Raw genomic sequence first — 27,011 nt, 5'->3', positions numbered from 1 at the left:
AGTAGGAGAATAAAGTTTTGTATGTGCGTAAATGCTGTTACTGCTTTAGAGTAGGCAGTGTCTTGGGGGTGGAGGTGTTATTATTCCTAGTTTCTTCAAAGAGAAGCTGTCAATCTGTTCAGCTGTGCCTAAATGTTCTCTATTTTGTGCAGAACATTAGAAATAGTATGGACACTGATGGACTTCAAAAGAAGATTTTGGATCTTTCCAAAAATGCAGCAGAGCTTCAAGTAAGCATTTCAGGAGATGTGAGAAGTTAGGCCTGAGTGAACTGTAGTCTTGCTTCCTTCTCTAGGAGGTAGACAATTCTGAACCTGTGCACGTTAAAGAAATGCAGTGTGATCCTAACTTGGCCACTTTGATTGCTTTGACAAAGGAAATTGCTGTTTGGAGGCTAAAAATGGGGCTAATGTAGGCAAACCACACTTATTTAATTCATCAAAGTTAAACTTTCAGAAAATCCTTTTCTCACTGTTTGAGGAGATGCTTTAGGAAGTTGCACTTCAGCTGATGTTGCTGACACTAGTGGCTCAGATAGGCAAGAAGAGAGAAGGGTTGACTGAGACCTTAGAACACTTAATTGGGTGCAAGATTTGAACTCTGAGATAAATCATACCAGGTAAGAATAGAATTGTTATAGTTCATGCTAATGACTTTGTTCTCTATGCTCTTCAGATGCAGGTACATATCTATGAGAGCACTGTGGTGAATAAAGAGGCAAGCTTAATCCAGGTTAGTTGCTTTTATTTTGTTGACATCTTGACTGAAAATACTGAAATGAAATGCTTTGCAAAAAGACAAGGCTGTAGTTTTTGCTGTAGTGCTTTGATTTCTGATGTTCTCACACAACAGAACCTGATCCTATAAATGTCTTCAAAGTAGGCGAGATCTGCTTTAGAACCTGCTAGTGAGTCAGCACAACTGAAGGCTTCTGGAATTTGCGGCTCCTTATAAAAATAGATAAATAAATCAGAATCTTCCAAACTTCACAAATCAAACTTCCAAACTTCAGAAAAATGTGCACTTCTGAAGACTTCTGAAGGCTGCTTCCTTCACTAGACAGTACCTGCAAATGATTTTTCTCCATCTAATTAGCTTTAAATGACTCTGTTTTATGTCAAAATGGAAATAGTGATCCAGAACTCAAAGGAAAAAATCTGTTTTCTCCACAGTGAGGTCTATACACTTCAGGAAAGCCTAGATAACTACTTTTCTACTGGTTTTTGTACCTGCACTTTGTAATAAAATACAAAAACTCAAGACCCGGTGCAGGCTTTGGCATAGTGAATTGTACAAAGCTCTTTCTGGGCCAATGGAGTTTCCATTTAGCTGAAGATGCTCTAAATAAGCTGATGAAATACTTGACTGTCAGCTCACCACAAAAATGAGTATGGTTTAAATAATGACTAGACAGAATCAGACTGTGATCCAGCTGATAATTTTATATCTGGCAAGGTGTTCTTCCCACACTTACCTCTGCTCCCTGAAGCAGATGAATAGCTTGTTTTTTCCCCTACTTGAATGATTTAAAACTTTTGTGGCCTATGTGTTCTTCTTTTCAATGTTTTGTCTATTGTCTGGAAGGGAATACTAAATGCTGAATACTAGAGTGTGTGTTTTTGTAGGTCAAGGTGATTTGTTTGTATAAACATGTGGAAAACTTGAAAGCAGCAAATAGTTGATTTCAGGATCAGGGCACAAGGGTTTACCTCAAAGGTATTTTTATTGAAAAGCAAAACAACAAAAAAAGAAAAATAGCTCTTTATCCAAAAAGAAAGTTTCATTGGTTTGATTAAATAGTTTCAGCTCACTGAAAACAAGTCTTTTTGAAGAGAAAGAGAAGGTAGAAGTCATTAAAGGGGAGAGAGAACAGAGCTCTTACTTGAAGTTCTGTTTTCTCCAGGAAATGTTTCAGTTGTCTGTGCAGCACATAATGCAACTGAAGCCCAGTGCATAATATTAAGAAAGCTACTTCTTCTACCAGCTCAGTCATGTCATGACATTTGATATGTTCTCCGTCAGCACTTCTTCTAGGCGTTGTTTAATTTGTAAAGCTCCACGATCTATGTCTTTAATTATGAAAGATAATGAGAATAAACCTCTTGGAGAACACAACAAGGAATTTTAAGGATCGGTTGGGTTGTTATTTTTTGTTTGTTTAAAAAAAAAAAAAACTTTTTCCATACATGATATGGTTTAGATTTTCAACTAAATGTAGAATGCTTCTTTCTAATCTACTGTATCTGATACAGCAACCAGGTAACTGATAAACTAAAACACAGTACCTGGAAAGCATTTTTCTATGCCCTTAGTTCTAGGACTTCTGGAAAACATCTTCCAAGTGTGTGTTTGTTGTTTTTTTTTTTTGGCCAGTAGGTGAGGCATTCTTCTGTAGCTTGCTGCCATGGTATAATATTGAGTATGCTTTGTAACTAAAAGACAGTACTACAAAATACATATCTATAACTACAGGTCAGTGTGCTAGTTATCACGTTGTATGTGTAAAGCTTTTCTCCACAATCTTTGCAGAAGGAGCAGGACATCAAAGAACTAAAGTTAACCATTGTGGAGTGTTCCTCAATTATAGAGGTATGGGAGTAAGCTTACTTATTGTCTATTTGGAGGGAAGTGCACATATCCTCTGCTGCCTCTCCATGATTGATTAGCTCTCTAACTAAGTCTGATAAATATATTTTAGACTTTGCGAGCAGAAAAGAGTAAGCTACTGGAGGACATGCGGCACATGCAGCAGGAGTTGATCTCGTGAGTATTGAGAGCAAGTCCCAGGATAAATAGTTCATGAAAAATCAAAAAGGACTGATACTTATTTTCATCTTCTGTTTCTTTTAGAAATGGTTTGAGCTTCCCGTTGATGAGCAAAGTTAATGGTAGTACTCCTGAAGAGATGAATTCACTGGACTGTGAACTGGAACTTGCTCAGTCTTCTGAGGTGTGAATCAGATTCTATTGAATCCTATCTCAGTTGTCTTGAATCAATAAATTAAAAACAAAGCTCATTCTCTGCAGGTTGTTAGGTAATCTTGGAGTTAGGAGGAGGTTGAACTCTGCAGTTAACTTCTGTGAACAGCACTTTGATCACACGCACTGGAAGTTTGATCTCTGATTTACTCTTCTCATAGCTTTTCAGTATTCTGGTGGAGAACTGCTATACCAGCAGTCTGCTTTTATGTTTTGCTTTTGGTTTAAGCGATTCTATGCCCGCTTCCCTAAAAGCATTCCATGGAGTCCTATCCTTCCCTGTAGTGCTGTCTTCTCTTCAGATGTAAGTTATCCAGCAGAGCTTGATAACTAATGTGTTATTGCATTTAGTTTATTTTTTTAATTATGTCCTTGGAAGTCTTTACTGTAACTTTGCAACTTCTTTTTGTGTTTGCTGCATTTTCCAAGAGGTAGGTAGCATTTGAAGGAGAAGGTCCTGTGAAGGACTGAAAATGCAGGCCAAGAGTGAGAGGTATTTTTGGCAGGACACCTGATTCAAAAGTAGTGTACTGTCACCTATTGATGCTCTGCACAGCTACAGTGAGTTGTTGTGTTTGCCTCCCAAGTACTGAATGAGATGCAACTCCACCTAATCGCCTAAATAACAAGGAGGAGTTTTGCTTTTTCTTTACTTGGTAAAACCTTTTCTGAGTAAGGGAAAGCATGTGTTGATTTCATGCCTACTTCTGATGTGGAACTTACGTTGGATCATTCAGGAGTTTGGCTTGCTTTTTTTTTTTTTTCTTTTATGAAATTTCTATGACACAGTGTGTTTGAAAAGCTTCTGCAGGCTTCAAGTTTCAGTAGCTCTGACCTTCTGGTAAATACAATGCTAAAATACTTTAGAGAAGTCTAAATGTCACTGATGCTGGTGTGTAATAAAGATGTCAAAATAAGCTAGCTGGCTCTTTTGTGTCTTTAAGATTACCAAGACTGAATGGACATCCCTGGATGAAACTCTGGACCGTGAAGTACTGTTCTTACTTCAGGGACCTGAATATGCGGGAGAAAAGTTTAAGGCTGTTATGCAAAATCTGGTCAGTGGTCTAGCTTATGTGAGTAAGGTTGTAGTCTGTTGTCAGCCGTTTAATTACGACCTCTTCAAATGTTATTAATCAGCTCATGTTTGCTCCTTTTTACAAAAAGTAAATGTAACTTATTTGGAAGTAGAAGTGGGACACCTCTAACAATATTATTTGGCATCTACTATTCCATTTCTTATGAATTGGGTAATTATGAGTAGTGTTAGACTAGCAGTTGGAATTTTATTTCTTTTCAGCAAGAAGAAGCTTCTGCAGCAGAGGAGCTTGTCAAGACTTCTTTACAATGGGTAGAAGATCCTGATGTGAATGTGCAGCAGGCCTGGGAGAAAAAACTTGTGGTAAGTAATATCTTCCTAATGCTATTTTCTGTCATACTTGCCTAAAGTTTTCTGTATGATCCCAGTATCTTACTATTACATGCTGTATATGTTATCTCAGCAGTCTGTTTATGGGTCAGATATGGCTGTACAAAAACAAGTATCTTTTGTTCTAACTCATCTTCTAGGGATTCTAGATTTTTACTCGCTTTTTGCTGAAGTGCTGGGTTTTTCCTGATGTCTTTTATGATGCATTGCTTTGGTAACTCTGTGCTTGAAGGAAAGGGTAGATGAAGCAAGTAAGTTTGAAGTCAGAGGACAACACAATGTAGTGTGAGCTATGAAGCTTTTCTGTCCATTGTTAGATTCTTGTCTGTTTCTGAAATACCATTTTTCTCTTTTGCTCTGCTTGCCTACAAGGCAAATAGTTGCTCCACCGGGAAGAGAAGGAAGGCAAGCTTTTTAACCGGATTCTTTTAAGAAGTAAAATGCTCAGCTCTTTCTAGATGTGTATTGGAAAAGCTTTCTACAGAAGTATACTTTACACCTTAATCATAAAATCATAGAATCATGGGATAATTTGGGTTGAAAGGAACCTTAAAGCTCAGTCAGTTCCTGCCATGGACAGGGCTGCCATCCACTGGCTCAGGTTGCCCATGGTTTCAATCAGCCTGGCCTTGTATGCCTCCAGGGATGGGGCATAATGTATACTTCCTGTTACCCTCATTTTCTCTTAAGACTTGAGGGTGCAGAATCAAAGTAACTGTGGCAAGAAGAACTTCTCCCTTTGTTAGCAACAGTCTCTTCTGCTTTTAAGCAGAAAAATACTCCTTTTTCTTTCCTCTAGTGTTGCAAAATATTATAGCTGGCCTCCTCTGTCCTTCCTGGGCAGGAGGAAATAATTGTTAGAGTTATCCAGACTTCTTGCACTGCTACAAGTTTTTGGTCTTGAAAAGCTTTCTCCTTCAATATTTCATGGCTGAAAGATGCATGTTGATTTACTTTTTGTGTCATGGTTGTATTCCCATTAAACACGTAGAGATGAGAACATTTGTTGCGAGTGTTGACCTATTCTGTCTCACAGAAGGTTATATAGTTGGAAACTAAGCTAGCAGTGGTTGAAGAAAGAGCAGGATGCTTTAAATATAGGTCTCCCATCCTCAAGTTTCTGGAAGCATAAGGTGACTTTATGTCAAGCATATTGTCTTTGCCTAGAATTCAATGGATGTGTATTATGTGAAATATGGCATAGGGAGCTGAACAATACAAGATACATTGTGGGGGAGGGGGGGGTGGGCAGGGAAGTACTCTTTTCAGTCTTACAGGAAGCTTTTGTAGAAAAATCAACAAGATCTTTGGAAACTGGGACCATCCATTATCACTTGAAGCTTAAAAACTTTTTTTTACCCCCCTTCTTCATAAAATACATGAAGTGCATGCTTTGGTATGTTTTAAATTGTTATAAACAAGTAAATTTCAAATGTAGCCATATGTGTATGTGTATTTATTAAGCATGTATACCTGATGACAAAAAACACTTTTTGCCCCTTTCCTCCTAGAAGATAGGGCATATGTGCAGCATAAACAGTAGATATTTATATCAAGACTGTTATGTGTCAAGCTATGGTATTTCTAACAGCAATTGCTGCCTGTTTTAGCTGAGGAACTTATCTTCAGGATGTGGGCATTTGCTTGTGGCGATGTCCCATGTCACTCCAGTAAACCTATCTAATGAAACTACTCAGGCTTTTTTAGTTCTGTCGGGTGGTACATTACATGCTGCTTTTCTCTTGTTTGAGGCTTGTGAACAATATTAGACTCTAATGTGCAAATAAGTTATATGGCCCACATCTGTGGGATTGGCGTGGTTTTTTTTTCCCTTTGAACCAATGTAACATCCTAGAAATATGGCTCCCATCTTAAGTGTTTTTTAAAGTCAGAGTCGTCCATTTTTGTATGATCAGATGAACGGTGTCGGTGAGAAAGAAGAACCCAGTCTTTTTCCAGTACTTCATCCTACATCATGTAATTCAGGGATATAGTTTACCCTGCGTCTCTGCTCTTTCTCTAGACATTTGGCAACTCAATCTCAAAATTCCACAGGTTCTCGAGCAGGAGTTAGGAGAGAAAAGACACCTTTGGATCCAGAAACTCAATCTCTTGGAGAAATACAAAGAATCTCTAGATAAGGATTTTATTCGAATGGCAAGCAACCTGAGGCGAACCAAAACAGAGCAACTTCACCTAAGGAAAGAGCTCTCTGCCAGGTACCCCTTTAAAAATAGGTGTATTTCATTTGTTTTAAGTGTATTAATTTACTGAATTCTGAATGTGTTTATTTTCCCCATGGGTTTTTGGAGAATGGATCTGGTTTTAGTGTAACGTTACAGCATGTGGGAGTTTGGGTCTGTGTATGAAGTAACATATGATCTTGGATTCCTTTTTTGAAAATGCAAAGGAAGACCACAAGCTGAGCAGTTAAAAGGGGATAAGTGGGGGAATGCACTGCCTATCTAGCAGGTGCAACCATTGAATAAAACTGCTGGTTGCATGTGAAGCAAGACCTGTGAAATACACATCTATGGCTGTTACTGGTTTTTTTTTTTGTTTTTTTTGTTTTTTTTTTTTTATAACTGAAGCTGTACTCTTGTGGAAAATAAGACAGTGAGGTACCTCACTAAATGTGAAAATATAGCTTTAAAATTGAGGGTTTTTAGCCTGTAGTTCCTGCAGGGGAGATTTGATATTACAAATATGGCAGCAAGAGACAGCAAACTGAAACTTCTTTCTTCCCTCCCACCTCTTTTCAAACATTTAGGAAATTAGCTAGCCAAGTTGGGATTTTTTTTTCCAGAGAAATTGATCTGAGTTCTTTGTCCTAAAGTTAATTATAGTGTCAGTCTAATTCCATCCTATGCTAAACTCTAAGTTTTGGCATGCTTGCCATCCCCTAGGTTCAGGATGCAAGTAGCTTACTAGTGGGGCTTTGCATCTCTCTGAGCTGATGCAGAGCAGTCACACTGCTCTCTCACTTCACTCACATGCAACTCTCATCGTTAATGTAGACCTCCCACCTGCTCTTCCTTCACTCAAGAAGGAGCTGACAAAAATAACAATTTCTTAAATCAAAAAATACTGCTTTCCTGGAGCTGCTTCTCTGCATCTCCTTTCTTTGTGGTGGCTGCAAAAAGAAAAAGAAATAATCATATAAATGAGACCAAAAAAAAAAAGTGAGTAAAGCATTTGTGCAGAGTAAAAGAGGCTTTTTGAAAGTGATCAACTTTAGCACCTGTTCTGTGGTATGGCATCTGCTCACTGACAAGCCAAATACCTTCTGGAGTGCTGGGAGATCAACCAGAGGAAGCTGTTACCTGCAAGCACAGCTCCAGGGTGTTTTTGCTAGAATGACTGACTCTCAATATTGATTATTTTTATGAACTTAGACCAAGCTTTCACAGTTTGGTCAAGTAAGATTTTTATTTTTGAGATGTCTCTGGATAATCTACAAGCTTTCACTATGACACCCAGTTGGCAGAGGCTGGCACAGCCTTTTTTACTGCTTAGTTAGAAACCAGGGAAAATCTTCATTTTCTTCCTACTATGATGGGGGGGGAGGGTGGGTGGAACTGCCTGCCTACTAGGTTAAATTGTTCTTCCCAAGCAGAAAGCTTCCAGTGCTCAGTCCTGGAGTGCTGTGAGATGTAATGGCTGAATATGGTTCTTAATGTGTGTCTCAACGACTAGTATGTGTCATCTCCCAGGCATGCCTGCTCTAAAATGTCAGTAACGGATTGTGGTTTGTGCTCTCGCACCCTACAGGCAACGTGAGATAGAAACTGTCAAACAGTTGCAAGAAGAAGCTGCTGGCCGGGCAGAAGCTCTTGGTTTAGAGCTACAAAAAGCTACGGAGCAGCTTGAGGATGCCAGCAAACAGGTAAGGCGCAGACTAGTTTCCTCTTTGCCAAAGAGATGCAGGCAGACACAAAACACTGCATACAGTGCATTGCCGCTCTCGCAAAAGGAAGTCCTGTGTTCAGAATGGAGTGCCTCATTGCGAAAGTGGAACCAGCAAAGGAAGTAAAATGTGAGGGGGTGGTGACAACAGTTTGCTGATGAAAGAGGCAGCATTGCATATTTGTGGTGGCTTTAAAAAAAAAAAAAAAAGCCAAAAATAGCTTCCATACACAGTCCACCCCAACTGTAAAAATGCAGAAGTTCAGAGGGAGCTTTATCACTTCCTGAGAGAAAGCAGATGCAGTTCAGTTTCATCTACATGAACTGTACAGTCTCCTTGTATTAGGCAAGCTGTTTTTCTTATTTTCCTGTTCTTTTTTTTTCCTTAAATATTGTTTTGTGCTTAGAGAGAGGACCAAGCTGAAGCCTTTCACTCTGCCTGTGAGGAAGCAACATCCCTGAAATGCAAGTTAAAGGAAGCCATTTCTGAGCAGCAAAAGCTCAAGGATGTGAACGCAGCTCTAACAAGCACTTGCCAGTTGCTTCAAGAAAAGATGGAAGAGCAGAAAAGTGAGTAACTATTGGCAATGTGACGGCATTCAGTTTTACGTGGGCAAATCCTTTCTGGATAAGTTATGGCAAAAGGGGAATAATACTGATGTGCAGGTCACCTGTGGTAAGATGCTCTGTGGAAGTGAGTTGGGTAGGTTTCCTGTGAGTGGTGGCTGGTCTGGTCTGGAGCTGTGGACTCCTAACAATACCTATGAGGAAGGCTTAGTAATTCTATGGGAGCCTCATCCTTACTGAAGGTGCTGTTCACACACCTGCGTAGCCCTGGCAGTCATCCCTTGCTCTTAAGCTTCCTGTGCCAAGGAGACTTGGGTTTTATGCTCTGTGTTCTGCTTGATGTTTAGTTTTGCTTTGTGTACACAAATAACTGTGTTGGATCTTTAGAAAGCAGTCATGTCACTTCATTGTACATGTGCAGCTTCTACTATGGAGCTATGAAAACTTATTTCTACATCTTACTTGCTAACATCCCCACTTTACAAAGTTGGGTGAATAAGTTGCTAGTTTAATTCCCATGTATGTGGCTTTTCCTGTCCAAATACACTAGTAGCTTTTGCTGACAGATAAAATTAATCTAAGCCCACTGAATATCTGGCCTCAGGCATGCATTTTGAGGTGCACTGTACAGTGTGATTTGTGTTAGGCAATAAGCTCAAGGTATGTAAGTGTGAAATTACAGTTTGTCCTGTAGATAAATTACACTGTGCTCTATGCCTTAGCCTTTAGTTACATCTCTTAGACTCCCCTGACTGTGCATGCTGACTTGTGGACAATGCCAAAACTTCAGTCACATGCGCGTGCTTTCATGTTTGCTGCTTTCTTCAAGCTATGCAGTACTTTGAAACCAAAGGGCATAACAGTGGAAATAGAACTAAAAGATGTCACTTAAATAAATGAAGTGTTTCTGTAAATCAAGCTAGCATGAATCTAGATTGAGAACTCCAGATACTGTGAAGGAGGCTAGTGCCACTGATCCAAAATAATACAGAAACAAAACCCGAACTGTACTGCCTTGAAAATGGCCAAGACTTAGGCTATAAATGACTCCAGGTGGTTTGTAGGAGCCTTTCTAAAAGTGAATAGAAGTAAACTGGTAGCTCTGTAGGGAAGTTGGAATTTCTTATAAAGAACAGGGTGGACAAACAGGGTTGGGGTCAGGGCAAGGGCAGTGCTTTATATTGGCTCCTGCAGAAAGCCTGCTGGGCTAGCACCTCTTCTGAAAAAAGGCCTAGATTGCTTGTTTGCTTTGGGGGATTTTTTTCTTCCCCTTGCCTCCCTCTCCATTTCCTCACTTTCCCTTCCTGCATGATGAGATAAGAGATCAGAGAACCTGATAAATGAGAAAGCTTGTTACTCAACCCGTGTCAGCCTGGCACAGCTCCTCCTGTGTTTCAGATGTGGAATGATGACTTGAAGCTAATTGCTAATGTCATCATTCAGTGAAAAAACTGAATGACCTCCCTAAAGTTTTTACTTGGGCACTGAGGTGACACTACTGGTGAAATTGTTCTTCTTCCTCCTTACTTGCACAGTATTAGATCTAGTTTTTTATATCCCAAGAGGCTTCTATCAAAGCAAAAGCTACCAGAGGCAGGCCCCAGTGTAACCAGACTTGAACAAAGAATGTTTCTAAGTATGAATTAAAGCCTATTCCTGGAAGTGTTCAACACTGGTTTGGACAGGGCCCTGGGCAACCTTCTCATGTCTGGCAACGCTGCCCACAGTAGGAGTGCAGAACTCTATGGGCTTCAAGGTCCATTCCAACCCAAGACTTTCTGTGGTTCTATGTAAACTCTTTGTACAAATCCTTCTCTTCCAAAAGTCTGTAATAATCATTCATTTCCATAGGGAACTGTAACACTGACAGTGTGGGGAAGAATCCCCCCTTCATAGAAGAACAAAGGAGACATAATCACAAGTTAAAAGGTTCCCAATTTTGTCTGCCTGATGGAACTTTCAAAACAAAGTACGCTTTTAAAACTCTTTCCTGTGAAAACTATTGTAAGTATAACAACGCCAAAGCAAAATATTATAGGTTTGTGACAGGCAGCATTGAGTTTACAGGCACTTTAATGCTGGACTGCTCCTTATCAAATTGTAAGGAACACTCTAAAACTGACAAATGTCTCTTCATAGCCACTGTTATTGCGCTGAGAGGGAAGCTGCTTAGAGAGCGACTCTGTGAAAGGCTGTATCAGGTACGAAGCTTGTCTGGTTGGAGGAGAAAAAGTGGGCTTGCACAAGAGGTGCTTTGTTGAAAGGGCATCTACAGCACAGCTGAGCTGTGCTGCCAAATTACTTGTGATTCCATTATTTTTGGGTGTGGAATCCAAGAGAGCTCTACGTGCTGATCTGCATGATGTTCTCTCCCACTAAAGATGGACTGAACTCACTGGTGTGGTGTTAGTCTCATTTTAAACAGTTCTTACATGATAATATCAGCTGTAGATTCAGGGAGCATTCCCTGATGCATGATGTGATTTATTGTTTGTTTCTTCATTATTCCCCAGCTCCCTGTTTCCCTGATCAGTACCTTCATCTGCAGAGAGTCTCCTTACAAAATGCTTCCAGTATCAGGGGATTGGGATAGCAGATAAAATGATTTTTACCTTGTGGAGCTATGTTGGAAATTATGTAACTCTAGAATAATTTGCTTTGAATAAAAATACTTTCTCCATCTTTAGGAAGGGGTGGAGGGGGAGATGTAGTGGGAAGACTTTCCCAAATGGTTCTAGTTTAAGGGGGAAAAAAAAAAGTTATAGCTTACGGTCTGAGCAGTTTGAATTTAACAGAGAACGGGAAGGTATTTATAAAGACAAACAAAAGATCCTAAAATGTATCTTAGATTGTAACAGGAGCATCAGAGGAGCAGAATCAAAACTGTGGACCAGCTGCATGTAAAATAGAAGTTTTATTTGTGCATAGAAGTCTGCAGAATTTAAATCTGAAGACAGCAAGGGGAAACAATTGTGTATTTTTCCTAGTAGTTGAAAATAATTAAATTAGATTAAGATTCTTTTTTTCCTTCTACTGTTTCTCCACTGCAACAGCTCTGTGTAGGTGAAGAATCTGTTTACAGTCTGCTGCCTACATCAGCAGAACCAGTGAAAAGGAAGGTAAGTGGTCCTGACCATTGCCAAAAGTCTCTCCTCATGAGAAACTTTGCCAAGTCAATTAATTTACTTGAGTATATATGTTTTATATACATATTGGTTTGTTTTTCATTTTTATGTACATGTGTACACATACAAAAGTATATTCAAATATGTGTTTCAAAGTTTACTGTTGCTTCTAAACAGTACTGTGATGAAGTTCAGGCACTTGGTAAGGTGCCTCTTAGGAAGGATCAGAGGCTGAAGATGGAGCTGCATTTCTCAGTTTGTCTTCCATTATTCATCACTTCATACAATTGTGTTTGTGGGGTATGTGGGCAGTGCCTTCTCTCTGTGCAGCAGGGCTTAAGCTGGAGCTGTCCAGCTACCCCTGCTGAAGGAAACTCGTTCTGCTTGGTAGGTACCAGGCACTGGGCAAGTGCTCCTTGTCTTGGTCTGCCTCATTGGTCTGACTCTGGCTTTAGTGGAAGCGGAGAAGGGGAAAGACTGGGGTGGCTTTTGTTTGGTTTCTTTCTTCTCCTGTCCTTCACACCCTGCCTTTATACCTTCCGTATTTCTTTCATGTTATCTACTCCCAAATATAGTTAAAACCAGTATTATCTGTTGTAATTGTGAAGTTGGAACTTGAATTATTCTGCCCGTGAAGGATATAAGTTGTTTCTAGAAAAAGTGTGGGCAGAGGGTAAATGCTGTAACTTAGTATTATATAATGCAAACACAATTATGCATGTGTGGTGCACCAGTACATTTAACATTGTTGAACATAAGTAATAAGTACTTTGTTTTTCTATTAGCAGCTCTCCTGCCTTAAAAGACCGTGGAGCGAGGGATCTACCCTGTGCACTGAGTTTCCCAGGACCTTGCCCTCAGATATTTCATACTGGAGTCTTACTCCTCTGCTAGGTAAGACCTAGTGGTGTTTGTCAATTTTCTGCCTCTTCCTGAAGTGTAAGAGAGAGTTAAGTTGTATAGGGCAGTCTTGCTGCAGCCAAACATGCTGCTGGATTGTGGAAAATCTGCTGTTAGCTTTAGTCTATTTTGCTTGTGATCTGGTGTTGAACCGTGTTTTTAATGCTTTCAAATAAAGGTCTGAAAAGGTGGCTGTCTGTCAGTCTACCAAGGGTCCACAAAAGCATAAGGAGCTATTGAATAAATCACGCATGCAGGTATACTACTGGCAAATACTTGGACTTACGTTCTTTCCATTCATCCTATTGAACACACTTGAGGCAGTGAGTGGTATCCTGCTACAGAGATGGGGACAATCCTGATTTAAAAGTTCAAATGGATAGCATAGTTTTTCTGATGACTTTGATCATATGCAGCTTGTGCTTTCCTGTAACTCCTAAGCCTTACTCCACTGCACAGCAGAGTGCATTTGGGACAATATTTCCTCTGTGAGTAAGTTGGTACAACACAGTGACTGTTATATTTGAGTATGTCACAGATCATACTATAATCCTGTCCCATACTGGGGGGGGGAGTGGAGGATAAACTTGCTTGATTCTACGTGCTTTTTAAAATGCACTAACACAGAGTGTAGCTGCAACTTACTTTATTGTGATGCTGCCACAAAAAAAGCAGGTATTTGTGTCTTGCACCCATCAAATACTGTTACAAGTCCTCAGTCAGAGATCTATTTCTCACTGTTCTTTACCACGAAACAACATTTCAGTAGACCAATACTTTAGCATATAGAAGTTTCTGTCACCTGACTGGTGAAAAATCCCTATCCCTCAGTGTTACAGGGAAGTAACACCCTGTATATACCTCCGTGTACAAAAATATGCAAAGCCCAGTAACCCAACTCTTCATATGAGGTGAAAACTTTCTTATAAATCTTTATTAGATTGGTCTGTTTCATTATCTCATACTTAAGAAATGAAAATTGATGTAAATGCCTATGACAACTTTGCCTGTGACTCTTTATAATTCTTTCACTTTCTACAGATGCTCTAAACCTGGAAACCTCCTGCCCAGTTAACTTTCCTGTGCACAGCTGGAATCCCCCTTACAGACGGAGCTCTGTCACCTGCCTCTTTGAAAACTGTGGTCTGTGGCACACATCCATTTCAGATGTGACATCAGTAGGGTGCAAGTAAGATAGCAGGATAACCTCTTTGGGGTGAGGTGGAAGACTGTTTGGGATACAGCAGGTCCTGGGGGAGGCTATATCCCCAGAACATGCGCTAGGCTCAAAAGATGAGCATCTCTTAATTCTAGGCACTCAGTGGTCAGCTAATGGTGTTTTAGGGGAACGCTTTGCTCCTCCTTTCAAGAGTATTAAAACTTTTTACTGAACCACTAGTACGGCCAGCAGGCAGATATGGTGGTAGTGAACAGCATTTCATGCTGAGGCAGAAGGTAGATGTTCTTGTGTCTATTTCAGTATTTAACTTATGATGACACTTGCATTTCAGAGCCAAATTCCTATCCATTTTGAGGAGAATTTTGGCAGAATTTAGTGCAGGAATTCTAAGATCTTGCCTATCAAACTGCCTCCTTGAATCTCTCAAACAGATTGAACTATTTAAGATACTATGCAAGCTAACTAATGCCAGTGAATATTTTAAAAGCAAGCTAAGGATGTTCCTGGAGATGCAGAAGCAGGCAGTTTGCAGCAGGAAACCCAGCAGCTTTTGAAGCTTTTGCCATAGGTTTTCTCTAGAGTAGTGCAGTGTGGAGGAGGTTGGGAAGGACAGGTGGTGGTTCTTGCTGTTTGGGGGAGGAGGGATTGATGTTTGTCATGAATTTCTCTTGGAGACTAGCTGTCTGACTGTACAGATAGCGGTGACTTTGGTTGTTATGTGCTTAAGGCAATGTATCTTACTGTTGTTCAGGCAATATGCAAATAAAATGTGTATTGCCAGGTGGAAAATATACTCTGCTGGTGGCTATACTGATTCAGACCTTCCTGTTTCCATTTCAATGATGGACTCTTCACTTACTGAGGTGAGTGCTGTCTCTGATACCCTTCAAATGTCATTTTGAATGGCTTCATGCACTTTATGCCTTACAAACAGGCAGATGCAGATTTACCAGCCTGGCAATGGAGCTGGCACCAGCCAGCAGGGTGCAGAGACATCTTGTTTTGTCTGGGATATTTCTTTCTGCTTGGGCTCAGAACTGGAGTACTGTTGTTACTGACCTGAAAGTATTGATGTTCATGTGCCACTAGGTTGTGGTTTTAGTTGGGTGATAACTTTTAAATGGTTTCTAGCCTTCAGCCAGTGCTACTTGTACAGTGATAGTCAGTTCTGCCAGGGAAGTCTCAGCGACCTCGCCACGCTTGTGCACCTTTAAGTGTTGACAGGATGCTCTAGTTGTGAATGCTGACTTTCTCTGCACTTTCTCTCACAGCTGTAACGGCTGAAAGATGATGTATTTGCTGTAAGACCTTCCTTCAGTCATGTGCTCAGATATGTTTTCACTGCTATAGTGAATCCTGCATCTATTCCTCCTACCATTTGAGCTGTCAGTCGTCTTTCTCATGGTGACAGCCACATGATCTGCAGCTCAGCACTGTGCTCAGTGCTGCAGCTCTCAGTGCTGAAATCCAGACCTCAGCCTTATCACACAGGCATGGTTTTCTAATTAGCTTTACAAGCTCCAGCATGGGCAGCGGTGAATGTTGATAGGTGGTTTCTGTGAACCTGGAAACAAGCCGTGCAGCACCAGTGAGCATGCAGCTTCACAGCTGCTCTTGTCTCACTGCGGTGCAAAGTGAGGTAGAAAGTGCAATGAAGGTGGAAAGTAGGAGATGGATACTGCCTGGGGTCCCAGCACACTGCTCAGATGGGAAACAGAAGGTGAGGAATTCCCTCCCTCATGCTACTGCTGTTTGCGTTGTCTTAGAGGGTTATTATATATGATTTTAATCCTCCTGGGAAGTGACAGCTTTCTGAAGCTGTTCAGGATGTCTGTTCTTTGTTGTTCTGGAGCTTTCTGTAATTCCAGCTGGACTCGCAAGTGGCATTTTCCTTTTCCAAAAGGAAAATGAGAGGAGAAAAAATGTAAATATTAAAGCTTGCCCTTAGGAAGAGGTAAAGGGGCTGTGCCTGCTACCTGTTCTGAAACCTGTGATATATGGATACGTTTGAATACCTCAGAGTAATAGGAAAGGTATCTCTAGGTTTTTTTTATTTTGCACTGTGGTTGCAGATGTGCTTGACCAGGCTGAGACTTTTCACATGTAAGTAACTCCTCCAGCATTTTGTCAGTGCTCTCATTGTAGAACAGGGGATACTATAAGTAAAGGAGTACTTGTGAAGCCAGATCAGGATTGGTCTTTTTAGACTTGTTTTGATTGTATGAAAGTAAAATGTACTAAGTGTTTTAGTCGTGGTTGTTTTAAGTGTAGCCTGTGCAATGTCCCAATACAAGCAGCTAGTATGAGGTCTTTAAAAAATAGAGTTAAGGATTTTCCTTAATTGCAAAACAGGAAACTACTGACAATGAGGTTACCCAGAGAGGTAATGCAGGATGCTGTTGGTCAGCTCCAGGTACCGCGTGCTTTCTGGGTTGGCACTGCATGCCTGTGCTTCAGGAAGCCTTCAAGATCCCCTTGCTTTGTTCCAGTGCATCATTCATCTCTTATGTTCTCCCCTACTACTCCTGTAGTTCTACTGGCCTGAACGAGACTAACACAATGCTGAACTTCCCTAAGCTTAATAGAGAATTCAAATAAGAATAAAACTAGCCTGCATTTGCATTAGAGGAAACATCAACAGGCTGAGGCACAGGCTCTGCGAGGGCAGTCAAGCTCTGGTGGAGGGGAAAGAAGGGCATTTCCATTCAGTGTCTCTCTTTGCGTATTGAAAGGCTAAAGATCTTGTTCTCAGCTGTGATGCAATAAGACCTGGGATTGAAACCACACTGCAGTGATTAAGGGCACATGAGCAAAACTAGGTGTTTTCTTTTTTGTCCTGTGGTCAGGAATAAAATTATCTCACTAAATTTCTGCTGGAAGTTATCACTCCTAACAGTAGTATCACAGGTGGCTGTAGACATTGCAGCCATGTGCCATCTGGTTTCCTGCTGCTGAAGTAATTCAGGTATGGCTAGAGTAATTATTAAGATTTTGAGATGACATGATCAGAAGGCTGGAGCTTATCTGTTACAAAGAAAGGCTGAGGGAGCTGGGCTTGTTCAACTTGGAGAAGAGAACGCTCCAGGGAGATCTCATTGTGGCCTTCTGGTATTTAAAGGAAGCTTATGAACAGGAAGCTGTCTGTCTTTTTTTTTTTCTTTTTAATGTGGTTTGATAGTGACAGGACAAGGGGAAATGGCTTTAAACTAAAAGAGGGGAAACTTAGGTTAGATGTCAGGAGGAAATTCTTTACTCAGAGAGCAGTGAGGCACTGTCACAGCTGCCCAGAGAAACTGTGGTGCCCCATCCTGAAAGTGCTTAAGGCCCTTGGCAGCTGAGCTGGTGGGGGACAGCCCTGCCCATAGCAGGGGTTGGGGCTGGTTGGGCTTTAAGGTCCCTTTCACCCAAGACATTCAATGGCAGAGAAAATTTTCTTCTTGCAAGACAACCTGATACTAACTCTTCTCTCTTCCTGTTAAGGTGGACTGTGCAGAGCCGTCAGTACCCCTCGGTCTGATTTCGTCCAGGTCAGGTTTTATGTGAGGCTTTTCAAAGTATTAAGACTGTATAATATGGATGAGCATCTGAAAAGTAACTCTCTTTTGACAGTGATAACTTAACTTCTCCTCAAGAGGTTCTTGCATCCTCTTCAGAAAATACTGTGCCAGGTAGGTTTCCAAACCAGAGTGCAGGTGTGTACACTTCTTGTGCTGAAACTCTCAAAATAGATATGCTGAAGTCTCTGTGTTTACTGAACAATAAGTGTTCTGTCTTCTATGGCTGATAATTTAGGCTGCCTTGTGATGGAAGAGAAGCTGCCCAAGTACTCATGTGTGAAAGAGGAAGTTGTGCCAACTTCTGCGACAATGGAGCAAAACAACAACCAGGATGCGGCTGGTTCTGTGTCAGGTATGGTAACTGCTGCAATCAGACTGGTGTTCAAGCAGTGAGGAAACAGTTTGCTTCTAGAATGTCTTTAAAGTGAGGAAGCTGAGTAAGAAACGTAACTTCAACTTCTGAATTTCTTCTGTTGCAAATGCTTGCACCTGCAAGTGCTCTCAAAGCTGAGTAGGAGTGAGGCTGTGCCCAGGAGGGTACCTTATGGTGTTGCATGTAAGCATGAAATAATTTGGTGAAATTGGGTGGTATAACACTGTGTGGGTGCTAAACCCCAGGGTATTTGTGGGGGAAAAAGAACCTTCTTGTTTCATAAAGTTTGGTAACTGTGCTAAATGGCATTTTCCTTTCGAAGGTGATGTTTGAACTGTAAGGAGATGGGGTGGGCCAGGAGGAGAGATGAGTTGGAGACCTTTATGTGTGGTCCTTTCTTTCCCTATAGTAACACATATCCATAATATCACTTTTACCAGATCTGATGAGGTTTCTTTCATTTAAAAACTAAAAGCAAAACAAAAGTACTGAGTGTGTGTGGCTGGTCTGAATAAGTAACACAGAACACATGGTTGTTTGTAACTATCTTTAGCCCCTACCCAAAATAAAAGGCTCTTTTCTTGTCGTCATTTCTTGTTTTGTTTTGTTTCTTCGTTACTATCTTCCTGAAATCTAATTCAGTCTCCTTGCTTAATATATTTTCTTTCTACTAATTTGCCTTTGCAGTTAATTTTCATAGGTGATGAAGGTACCTTTAGCAAGGAGGAAACAGACATGCAAAACAGATCAGGAAGAGTCCAAATAGTTTTTAAGTCTGAGATCCTGCTGCCAGCTTTGCATCTCCCTACAGAAAGCATTTCTAGCATTAGGATGGGAGTGTTGCTGAATCAGTGTTTTGTGATCTTTCACACTACTACACAACATCTTCTAAAGGTGCTTGGGAGCCAGGTTGGATACTTAGGGATGCGGGGAAAAAATAGCAGGGACAAAGGGAGCACTGAGCAGAGGATGTTGTGTGAAGGGTGAAAAGAGAGAGAGCTTCAGACCTGAAACTTTTCTTGTGCCACTTCTTTCTGTGCATCTGCGTATGTGGGTGTGCATGACTATATAAACAGCAGAAAAAAAAAAATTCTAAATGTTCTAAAAGCTATAAATAGTTGCTAAAGTTACTTGCACACAAGAAATCAGCTTAAACTCTCCAAGACTTCCTTCAGTTTCTTAAATATTTTCCCTTTAATAGCTGTCTTTCTGGAGGCTATTTTTGACTGCTTTAAATGCTTTCTACACTGTGGCACTTGAAAGAATCTGAATTGGCATCATCAGTTCCTGAACTGAGCAGTTTGTTACCACCAGCCTTTTGGCAAGGAGAGCTCTTCTGTTGGCTCTGCCAGCACCCTGCTGGTTTGTGGGTTTTTTTGGGTAGGAAGGGCAGCCCAAGTGTCAGGCATTGGAAGCTTATGGGCTCCTGGTGTACCACAACTCTGTATGGTTTTGCTTGAGATGCTCTGTAATGGTAGATGCATTACCTTCCGTGTCTGATGCTTCATAGCATAAAAGTGAAGAATTACAAACATTCGTTGCTTCTACTCTTAGCTTGTGTGTGGGAATTATTCTCACATATTTTGACTTCTATTAGCACAGGAATAAAAACTCATTATAAACTATCTCTCTAAATAAAAAACAAAACCTCTGAGGGGGAGAAGGCAGAAAATCCAAGAGAATATTACTGTAACTTTTGTGACTTCACCTGGAGCAACTCCAGAAGTAAATCTCCCTCATAAATGTGTAGCACGTGTTACTACAAATGTTTCTGAGACCTGTTGGTCAGTGGCTGGTACTCTGGGTGTTGGTGCATTGGAGGCTTATTTGGGTTTTATTATAGTTCTTTTCTGGAATGTTTCTTTCCAGAGCCTGACCTTATCAAGAAGGAGTCCACCTCCATGATAGAAGAACACAAAGCAGATTCCATAAAGAAAGACCTGGTGAGAGTCCTGGTGATCTGGGAATGTTGTTTGGCTGAGAGGTGCTGATGCAAAGCAGGAGGGAGGGGATGGGCCTCTCCAGGGCTTCTGTGGCTCTCGCCTTGGTCTGACTGCTCTTGTGTGGTTTTGTAATTTTCTTATTTTTTATTATAATTTTTTTTTTAGGAAATGGAAAATGTACCTTCTAAAGAACAGAGTGAGGTAATGTCAGCTGTGGTTCCCAGCAGGAAAGGTAAGAGTTGTTTGTTGAATTCATTTGCTTGTAAAACTTACCAGGTGTGTGTCTTGGTCACCTGTGCCAAGAGCTGTGAGAGTGGATGTAGAGAAGTGCCTGGGCTGTGCCAGTGGTTGCATGAAGCTTCTGTTGTAAGGGATGGATGCTGCAGTTAAACACCAGAATTCGGTTAGCAGTAGAGAAAGGGAAGATGTTAACATGCAAGAACTTGCTTCTCTGATTTCTGCTGATACTGATCTAACCAGCTCCAGCTTCCTCTGGGCAGGAGGAAGAATCTAAGAGCTGCAGAAGAGCTGGGGTGTGTGAAACTGGAATGCCCTCCCCCCTGAGATTTGTGAAACAGCATCCTTTTCCCTAACTAGAATTTAGGGTATTATTTAGGGTATTATGTTCCAGATTAACTAGAAAATGCCTCTGCTGAACTATGCTTAGTGGTCCCCACTCTGTCGCCTCACCCTTTTGCCTTTGGAGTAGAACAGAAGCAAGCAATGGTGTAAGTAACATCCTGAACCTAGGGGTTGAGAGCTTAATCCAAAGTTTAGGATTAACCCTTCCCAAGCACACAAGATGTGAGTTGAAACCACTTAATAGCTAACTTCTATGGCTCCATGCAAGTGTCAGTGCTTCGTTGTTGCTGTTCCACTGAGGTACATGAGCTCTCCCCAGGAAAAAGTTTAACATGGGGAATTACGTCTGTGGCTTCTGCTGGAGCTCTGAATACTCTCACAAACCATTTTGGTGGGCTGTTGATCTTTTTTTTTTGTTCTTTTTTCCTCAATTTGGCTGAGAAAGTTTGTGGTTTGTTGTTTTTTTTGTTTTGTTTTCCCTTTTCAGGGAGTTCACCCACTGCAGGTGGCCTCAAAGGAGATAAAATGAAACAAAATGAGCCGTAAGTGTTCTGACTTTCAGTGATACCTGCAGGTGGGAATTCAGAGTGGCAGTCTGTTACATGATTGTTTCCTCTTATCCCACAGTGACTCTCTAAGTGAGAAAGAGGTGGAGGTAAGTCTGTCTGCATGCTTACCTATCACAGGCAACAGAAAGGCCTTGTAGATAAGCCATTAATTGTGGATTGCTGTCTTTTCTCATATAAAAGAATGATGCTGAGTAACTCAAACTCAGTCTACTTCTATGAATTGGCCTTTGAAGTGCGTCCCCAAATATGTTGACACAAACAATGTTTCTGTATTTCACAAACTATGGAAGGGTTGGGATGTGAAAAGGTGGAAATCTGTGAGTCTGAAGAAAACACTGTCACAACCAAAACACTCATTTGCAAAGGTGAAGGAGAGCAAAGCTGTGACCTTTTTTTGGCAGAGTGCATCAGTTAAGTCCACTTTTCAAAGGACAGATGGCACACTGCATGCTGCCAGGATCTCATCTGTCCTGGCTGCAGATTATTTCCTCCATCACTACAAATGGGAGGACTGGCTTTGGGAAAGCAAGCAATGTTTACTTTATCTTTGTGTCTCCCCTATAATTTCATTATGGAGTATATTCCAAAATGTCCCTTCAGAATCCGTATCTACTTAAAAAGTAAAACAAACACCAAAATTCTTCACCACTTGAATTGTTCTGAAATCATTTTGTTTCCACAATAGGCAGAATTTCTAAGGCTGTCTTTAGGTTTTAAGTGTGACTTGTTCACTTTGGACAAGAGGGTGAGGCTTGAAGAAAGATCCCGAGAGCTGGCTGAAGAGAACTTGAAAAAGGAGATTACAAATGCTCTGAAGATGCTGGAGGTGAGTTTGAGCTGAGGGTCACTCAGGTGCACAGGACTGATGGTCGTCAGTGTCTCTCAGTATGGCTCTTTCTTACAGAATTTGTAGTACATCATGAACTAATCTAAACAAAGTTAAGTGATGAATTTAAGATAGGAGAACTTTGCATTGGAGAGGTAACCTTCATCTGAGTGCTCAGGCAGTAAAGAATTTCTCTATTGTGCAGGTGTCCAGAAAGATCCCTGTACTCAATTAATTTTATGCTAGGTAAAGTGAAGTCTCTGTCCACTGGAGCTTACTATCAGGATACTCTGAGTGAGGCCATTGAGTGCCAATGTGGTGACTCTGAGCCTGAACACTGCTCCTCAATGTCATCGGTAGAGTTTGCCCATCATTCTTTAACATCTTACATTTGTTTTTCTTATCTATGTGTTTGTTAGGCCTTAGTTCCCTTGTGTGAAGAAGATAACCAAGCACAAGAGATTATTAAGAAACTGCAGAAAAGCTTGCAGTTTCTCAGCCAGTATGCAGCCAGAGTTGCCAGCAGAGCAGAGATGTTGGGAGCTATTAACCAGGTAACACCTCCCATGTACACGTTTTGCATAAAAGCTTCCAGTTGTTTAGGGTTAGCAGTACCTTTTGGCTGGGCTTCTGGTTCCAGGACTAGATGTGGGAACTCATGCATGCAAAGCAAACTGACCAGTAAGGTTTAGTCCTGGTTCTCCCTCCTTAGATTGTTGCGTGTGTTGCTGTTGAGCATTCCAGGCAATGAGTGACTGCATTGTGCAGAAACACAGCAGCAATGTGGCCCTGATTTAAAATAAAATTGTAAATAGGAAACTGGTAGCCTACAGCTGCTTACAATAGAGAGCACAAAGATACAATGTGGCAATAATAGTCTTGCTCTAATGAGAATTCTCTGCCTTCTGGGGAAGGGTTGTAACAGGGCTTTGGAGGAAGCATCAATGAAATATATGGGAACTTTAAAAACTCTGCTCAAATGTTGTGCGTAAGCATGTGAAAATGCGCAACAGCGAGAAGATAAGACTTGACAATACTAGCAAATATGTGGTGAGTGTTCAGACTGTAGCTCAAAGAGGATGAGCTATAAGGACTCAGAACACTGAAGTATGAACCACATTAGAATAAGAAAAATGACTGGAAAAATGAGATCTGTGTAACTAGGGTGTGAAATAAGAGATGGGTTGCAGTGAAACTTTAAAGGTGATGCAACACCCTCTCACTTCTGTCCACTGTGGTACAAGATGGGATAGATGATGACAGAGAAAATAAAATCTTAAAATCTAGGCACAGTGTAACACCTCAGAGAGCCACTTCATTATCTTACGGCTTCTTCACTCTGTCAGGAGAGCCGTATCAGCAAGTCTGTGGAAGTAATGATTCAGCACGTGGAGAACCTGAAGCGCATGTACGCAAAAGAACATGCAGAACTTGAGGAGCTGAAGCAGGTCCTGCTCCAGAATGAGAGGTCATTCAGTTCTCTTGGAGATCGAGGTAACTCTGACCAGCTGGTTGGCCCCTCCCCTTAGTGAGGTTTGCCAAGCAGACCTGTCTAGTTAAAGCTCAGCATCTTAGATGGAGGGGTTTGTATAACTGATGTGTCTCCTTTTCTAAAACTAGAGGAAAAATGAAGCAGTGCGCTATAATATATTATAAACAAACTTGTATATGAACTGTTGGGAATCTTAGATAGTGGGAAGAAACACTGCAAGGATGTGGCAGTGTTCTGGCTTTTCCACAAGCACAGTGCATATGGTGACGGTGATCTTACTGCTTCTGAGCATTTAGCATCATCATTTAGCAGCTTGCTCACCCTGTAGCGTTCCCAGCAGTTTTATTTCTACAAAGTCAAAACTGAACTTATGTAGATGCTTGTAGATCTTTTCTAAATTTGAATCTCAGCTACTGAACTGCAGGTGCTGAGTTTCCCCCATTAAGCAAATGGTAGAGCGGTTGGGTTTTCAGATGGTGTCATGAACTTGTGGCTTTTCCATGAGAAGCATGAGTTTCTTCTGAAGTGTGTGTTTTAAAAGCAGGTAGGGTGGTCTTGTGCTCTGCTAAAAATCCTCTTGGCAGCCTTCTAAACCACAGGTTATTCTTTTTTAATTTTGACTACAAGCCATAATTGACTGTAGAGATTGGCCTAAAACAGGGTGTTTGACTTGGTAATGGTAGAAATACTGATAGCAACAGGAATTGATCCTTGCAGAGAATGTGTAATATGTGTATGTTCTTATGTATGAACTTATCTATAAATAGCTTTTTTTTCCCCCTTGAAATCTCATTTCTGCTTTCTGGGAGCATTTTGATGTACTCCTCGCTAAGGCAGATGCTGTGAAAATCAGACCTCTAGTTGCAACTAAAACTCATTACATTCCTGTAAACCTTCCTGATGTTTGATCTGTTCACAGATGAATCTACAAACAAAAAGCTCCCCAATTCCTTTAACTTCAAGGTATGGCCCTTACAGTTTAATGTGAAGTGTCAAGTGTGTTTCTCTCTGTGTGGTTTCCTTTGCCAAGTCATGTGCTGGCACTCTGGTGTGTGCTTGACATGATGGTTTCCTCTCAGATGTGGGCTGGTGTCGTCAAGCACAAGGATCTTATTTGCCTTGATTCCTCCTTTTTCTCCAGCCCCGAGGGAGCTGTATATGGCCCCACTTAGGGTAGATGAGGTGTTCACAGAAGCGGGAATGACCGTGTACTCATATAGTGGCTATGAAATGTTATTTACGTGTGGTTCTCCCATTGGGGTTATAAGGAGAAGAGATGGAAAAAAGTGAATTTAACTCCTTTTGACTGAAGGAACTCCTGTGAGGGAATGCATTCGCTTTTGGTGTTTTGCTGGTAGCTGGTTGCCCAGCCTCCTTTTAGATGCTTAGGTGGGGAGAAGCTGTTAATATGAAAAGATGCTGCTCTTTAAAAAATATACATTCATTTGGGGTTGTGTGTATCATTTAATTGCTTGTGTGTAACTTCAAACTAAGCATCGATGTTGAGTTTTTATGCAGTTTGTACCAAAACAGATGGTGTCTTGTGCACTCAGTGAGTAATCCAGTCGTTCCTTGATAGAGCCAGTAATGCCTTTTATTCGTATAGCCATCACCATCCTTACGAAGAGTTAGCATTGCAACATTGCCTAGGAGCACTGGAAATGCAGGTGTTGGGGTGCAGCTGGTAAGTAAGGGCTCCTGTGTGGTGAGGCACATGTCCCTTCTCAGAAGTGGCTGAGTTTCACTGGGAAAAGGAAGCTGTGCTAAGTGGCTTACGCTTCTTCTCTAGGCCCAACTACAAGAAACTGGTGGCGATGAATGGAGTGATAAATTCCACAGGAGATCAAGCAGTTGGTAAAGTTGCTCGGCCTCTTCTTTGTCTAGGGCTAAATATTTTTTTGACTCAAGCTGCACCCATATAAAGCAGCTTATGGAGCATCTTGGGGTATAATAACATTAGGCTGCATCTTTCATACTAGTTCTAAGTGCTTTGGTGGGTAAACGAGCTTTTGTGACTAAATGCTGCAGCTTTTCTTTTTCAAATCTCTCAGCTCTTAATTGAAAAATCACATTGTCTTGCATTAGAACCAAAATGTGAAAACCAGGTAGCTAATGTTAATAGATTTGGATTTAATTTAAAAATAAAGCCTAATTTCAGGTGACTAATCCTGAAACTTCTGTGTCTAAGTCCCAGCCAAATGAGTAGGCTGCTGCTAAACTTAGAGTTTCATGGTATGTTTCTGGTGGGGAAATTAAAACAAATGTGTTTAAAATGTGACAGGGGACGGCTAGGAGCACGGCAAAATGAGAAGCGTCCTTCCCTACAGCGATTCATTAGCACCTATTCCTGGACAGAGTATGAGGATGAACATCCTGAAGCTAAGTAAGTTCTACAGAAACACCCTTCATGTTACGAGCTGTCAACTGTTTGATGGAAAAGCTTTGGAACTGTTGCTTGCTTACAGGAATGAGCAGCTGGAATTGCCTGCTGAAATGCAAGAACAACTATCAAGAAAGGAAAGTACTTCTGAAAAAGGAAAGCGTCCATCAAAATGGAACCTGAAGTCAGCGTAAGTGGTGTTTTTTTTTCCCCTCACGTGGTTGTGAGGTAAAGCAGTGGTTGGCTGTGGGAAGAGGAACCAAAGCTGTACATTTAGGTTTGGTTCTCAACACTGACTGCTGAAACAATCTAACCAGGAATGAATAACATCAGGTGTCAGACTCACCTCACCAGGGATCTGTTAGAAACCTTAAATGGGAAGGTAATGGAGATAGATGAGAGCTTCATGCTGCAATCCTACTTCAGTTTACTACTCTGTGACTGTATTTATAGCTGAGCTCTGAGCTACTGAGGCATGTGACATCTACTCTCATCTGAAAAGCACAAAAAAAGCCACCAATTTTTTTGTTTTTTTATTGAGGCCTGTGTAGTACTTAGCAGCAGTTTTGGTACAAGCAGTTGTCACCACCAAGTCTAGATTATTGCAGCTAATTTCTCAGGGTCTCACAGGTTAGAGAGGGCTGTCATTAAGAAGAATCCTCTTAAGGCCCCTAAATTTAAACTCCTACCCTACAGGAAAGGAATCGCATGCTCTCTACAGGGAAAAACTGCATGAATATCCTAAGCTAAAACTATGCTTTGAGTATTCCCGGCCAAGAGCGAGTCAATTACATGCTGTCATGTAAAACTGAAAGGATAGCAAGAACAAATATGTATGCACTTGTAATGTTGGATAGAAGTTCCCAGTTTCATGAGAGCATTGAGACATGGCCAGCAGGTGAGGAAAGACTGCTCCCTAATTTTATGGGAGGCACCAAAGCCCTAGAAAACAGTGAAACGTGTGGCCAGTGCATTCAGGGTTTTCTACAAGCAAGATGAGTTCTTCACAATCTGCAGGGCAGCATTTGTGAGTCCTCCTCAGATTTAGTGTGGAATGGAGCAGGTGGCTGCTGAAACTGGGCTTATGGGCCAAATGTATCACCTAAATACTGTATCAAAAACTTATTGGTCTGCAAAATGTCAGCTAGCACTGTACAAAGCTCCCAATGCAACAGACTCCTTGTCTGTCACCTGTGATAGTTA

The 27,011-nt window shown here is 41.1% G+C and overlaps 1 protein-coding gene across 14 annotated transcripts in view; it reads left to right on the top strand.

The window, feature by feature from the left end:
- IRAG2 (inositol 1,4,5-triphosphate receptor associated 2) overlaps nt 1–27,011 on the top strand; it is a 52,856-nt gene that overhangs the window by 22,454 nt on the left and 3,391 nt on the right. For 5 of the 14 annotated variants that reach the window (XM_085541825.1, XM_085541833.1, XM_085541809.1 and 2 more), the window contains 31 exons: nt 153–230; nt 676–732; nt 2,530–2,589; nt 2,699–2,763; nt 2,851–2,950; nt 3,924–4,037; nt 4,280–4,381; nt 6,464–6,627; nt 8,180–8,294; nt 8,722–8,884; nt 10,733–10,885; nt 11,021–11,082; nt 11,935–12,000; nt 12,792–12,900; nt 13,948–14,095; nt 14,868–14,949; nt 17,567–17,613; nt 17,696–17,754; nt 17,879–17,995; nt 19,886–19,959; nt 20,125–20,191; nt 21,029–21,083; nt 21,169–21,196; nt 21,796–21,936; nt 22,356–22,490; nt 23,283–23,430; nt 24,348–24,391; nt 25,035–25,112; nt 25,218–25,282; nt 25,710–25,811; nt 25,894–25,998. In XM_085541825.1, the coding sequence (XP_085397951.1) occupies nt 153–230; nt 676–732; nt 2,530–2,589; nt 2,699–2,763; nt 2,851–2,950; nt 3,924–4,037; nt 4,280–4,381; nt 6,464–6,627; nt 8,180–8,294; nt 8,722–8,884; nt 10,733–10,885; nt 11,021–11,082; nt 11,935–12,000; nt 12,792–12,900; nt 13,948–14,095; nt 14,868–14,949; nt 17,567–17,613; nt 17,696–17,754; nt 17,879–17,995; nt 19,886–19,959; nt 20,125–20,191; nt 21,029–21,083; nt 21,169–21,196; nt 21,796–21,936; nt 22,356–22,490; nt 23,283–23,430; nt 24,348–24,391; nt 25,035–25,112; nt 25,218–25,282; nt 25,710–25,811; nt 25,894–25,998 (2,903 nt within the window). Of the gene's footprint in view, nt 1–152; nt 231–675; nt 733–2,529; nt 2,590–2,698; nt 2,764–2,850; nt 2,951–3,923; nt 4,038–4,279; nt 4,382–6,463; nt 6,628–8,179; nt 8,295–8,528; nt 8,618–8,721; nt 8,885–10,732; nt 10,886–11,020; nt 11,083–11,934; nt 12,001–12,791; nt 12,901–13,947; nt 14,096–14,867; nt 14,950–17,566; nt 17,614–17,695; nt 17,755–17,878; nt 17,996–19,885; nt 19,960–20,124; nt 20,192–21,028; nt 21,084–21,168; nt 21,197–21,795; nt 21,937–22,355; nt 22,491–23,282; nt 23,431–24,347; nt 24,392–25,034; nt 25,113–25,217; nt 25,283–25,709; nt 25,812–25,893; nt 25,999–27,011 lie in introns of those variants that run through there. The other 9 variants (XM_032446157.2, XM_085541853.1, XM_085541850.1 and 6 more) reach the window with 9 other exon arrangements.

The sequence above is a fragment of the Coturnix japonica genome, chromosome 1, assembly GCF_054131305.1.
Source record: "Coturnix japonica strain WE chromosome 1, WE-NBRP24, whole genome shotgun sequence".
In the NCBI taxonomy this organism is placed as follows: Eukaryota; Metazoa; Chordata; class Aves; order Galliformes; family Phasianidae; genus Coturnix; species Coturnix japonica.
Note: the sequence above shows the minus strand (reverse complement) of the source record. Positions and strands in the feature narration are given on the sequence as shown.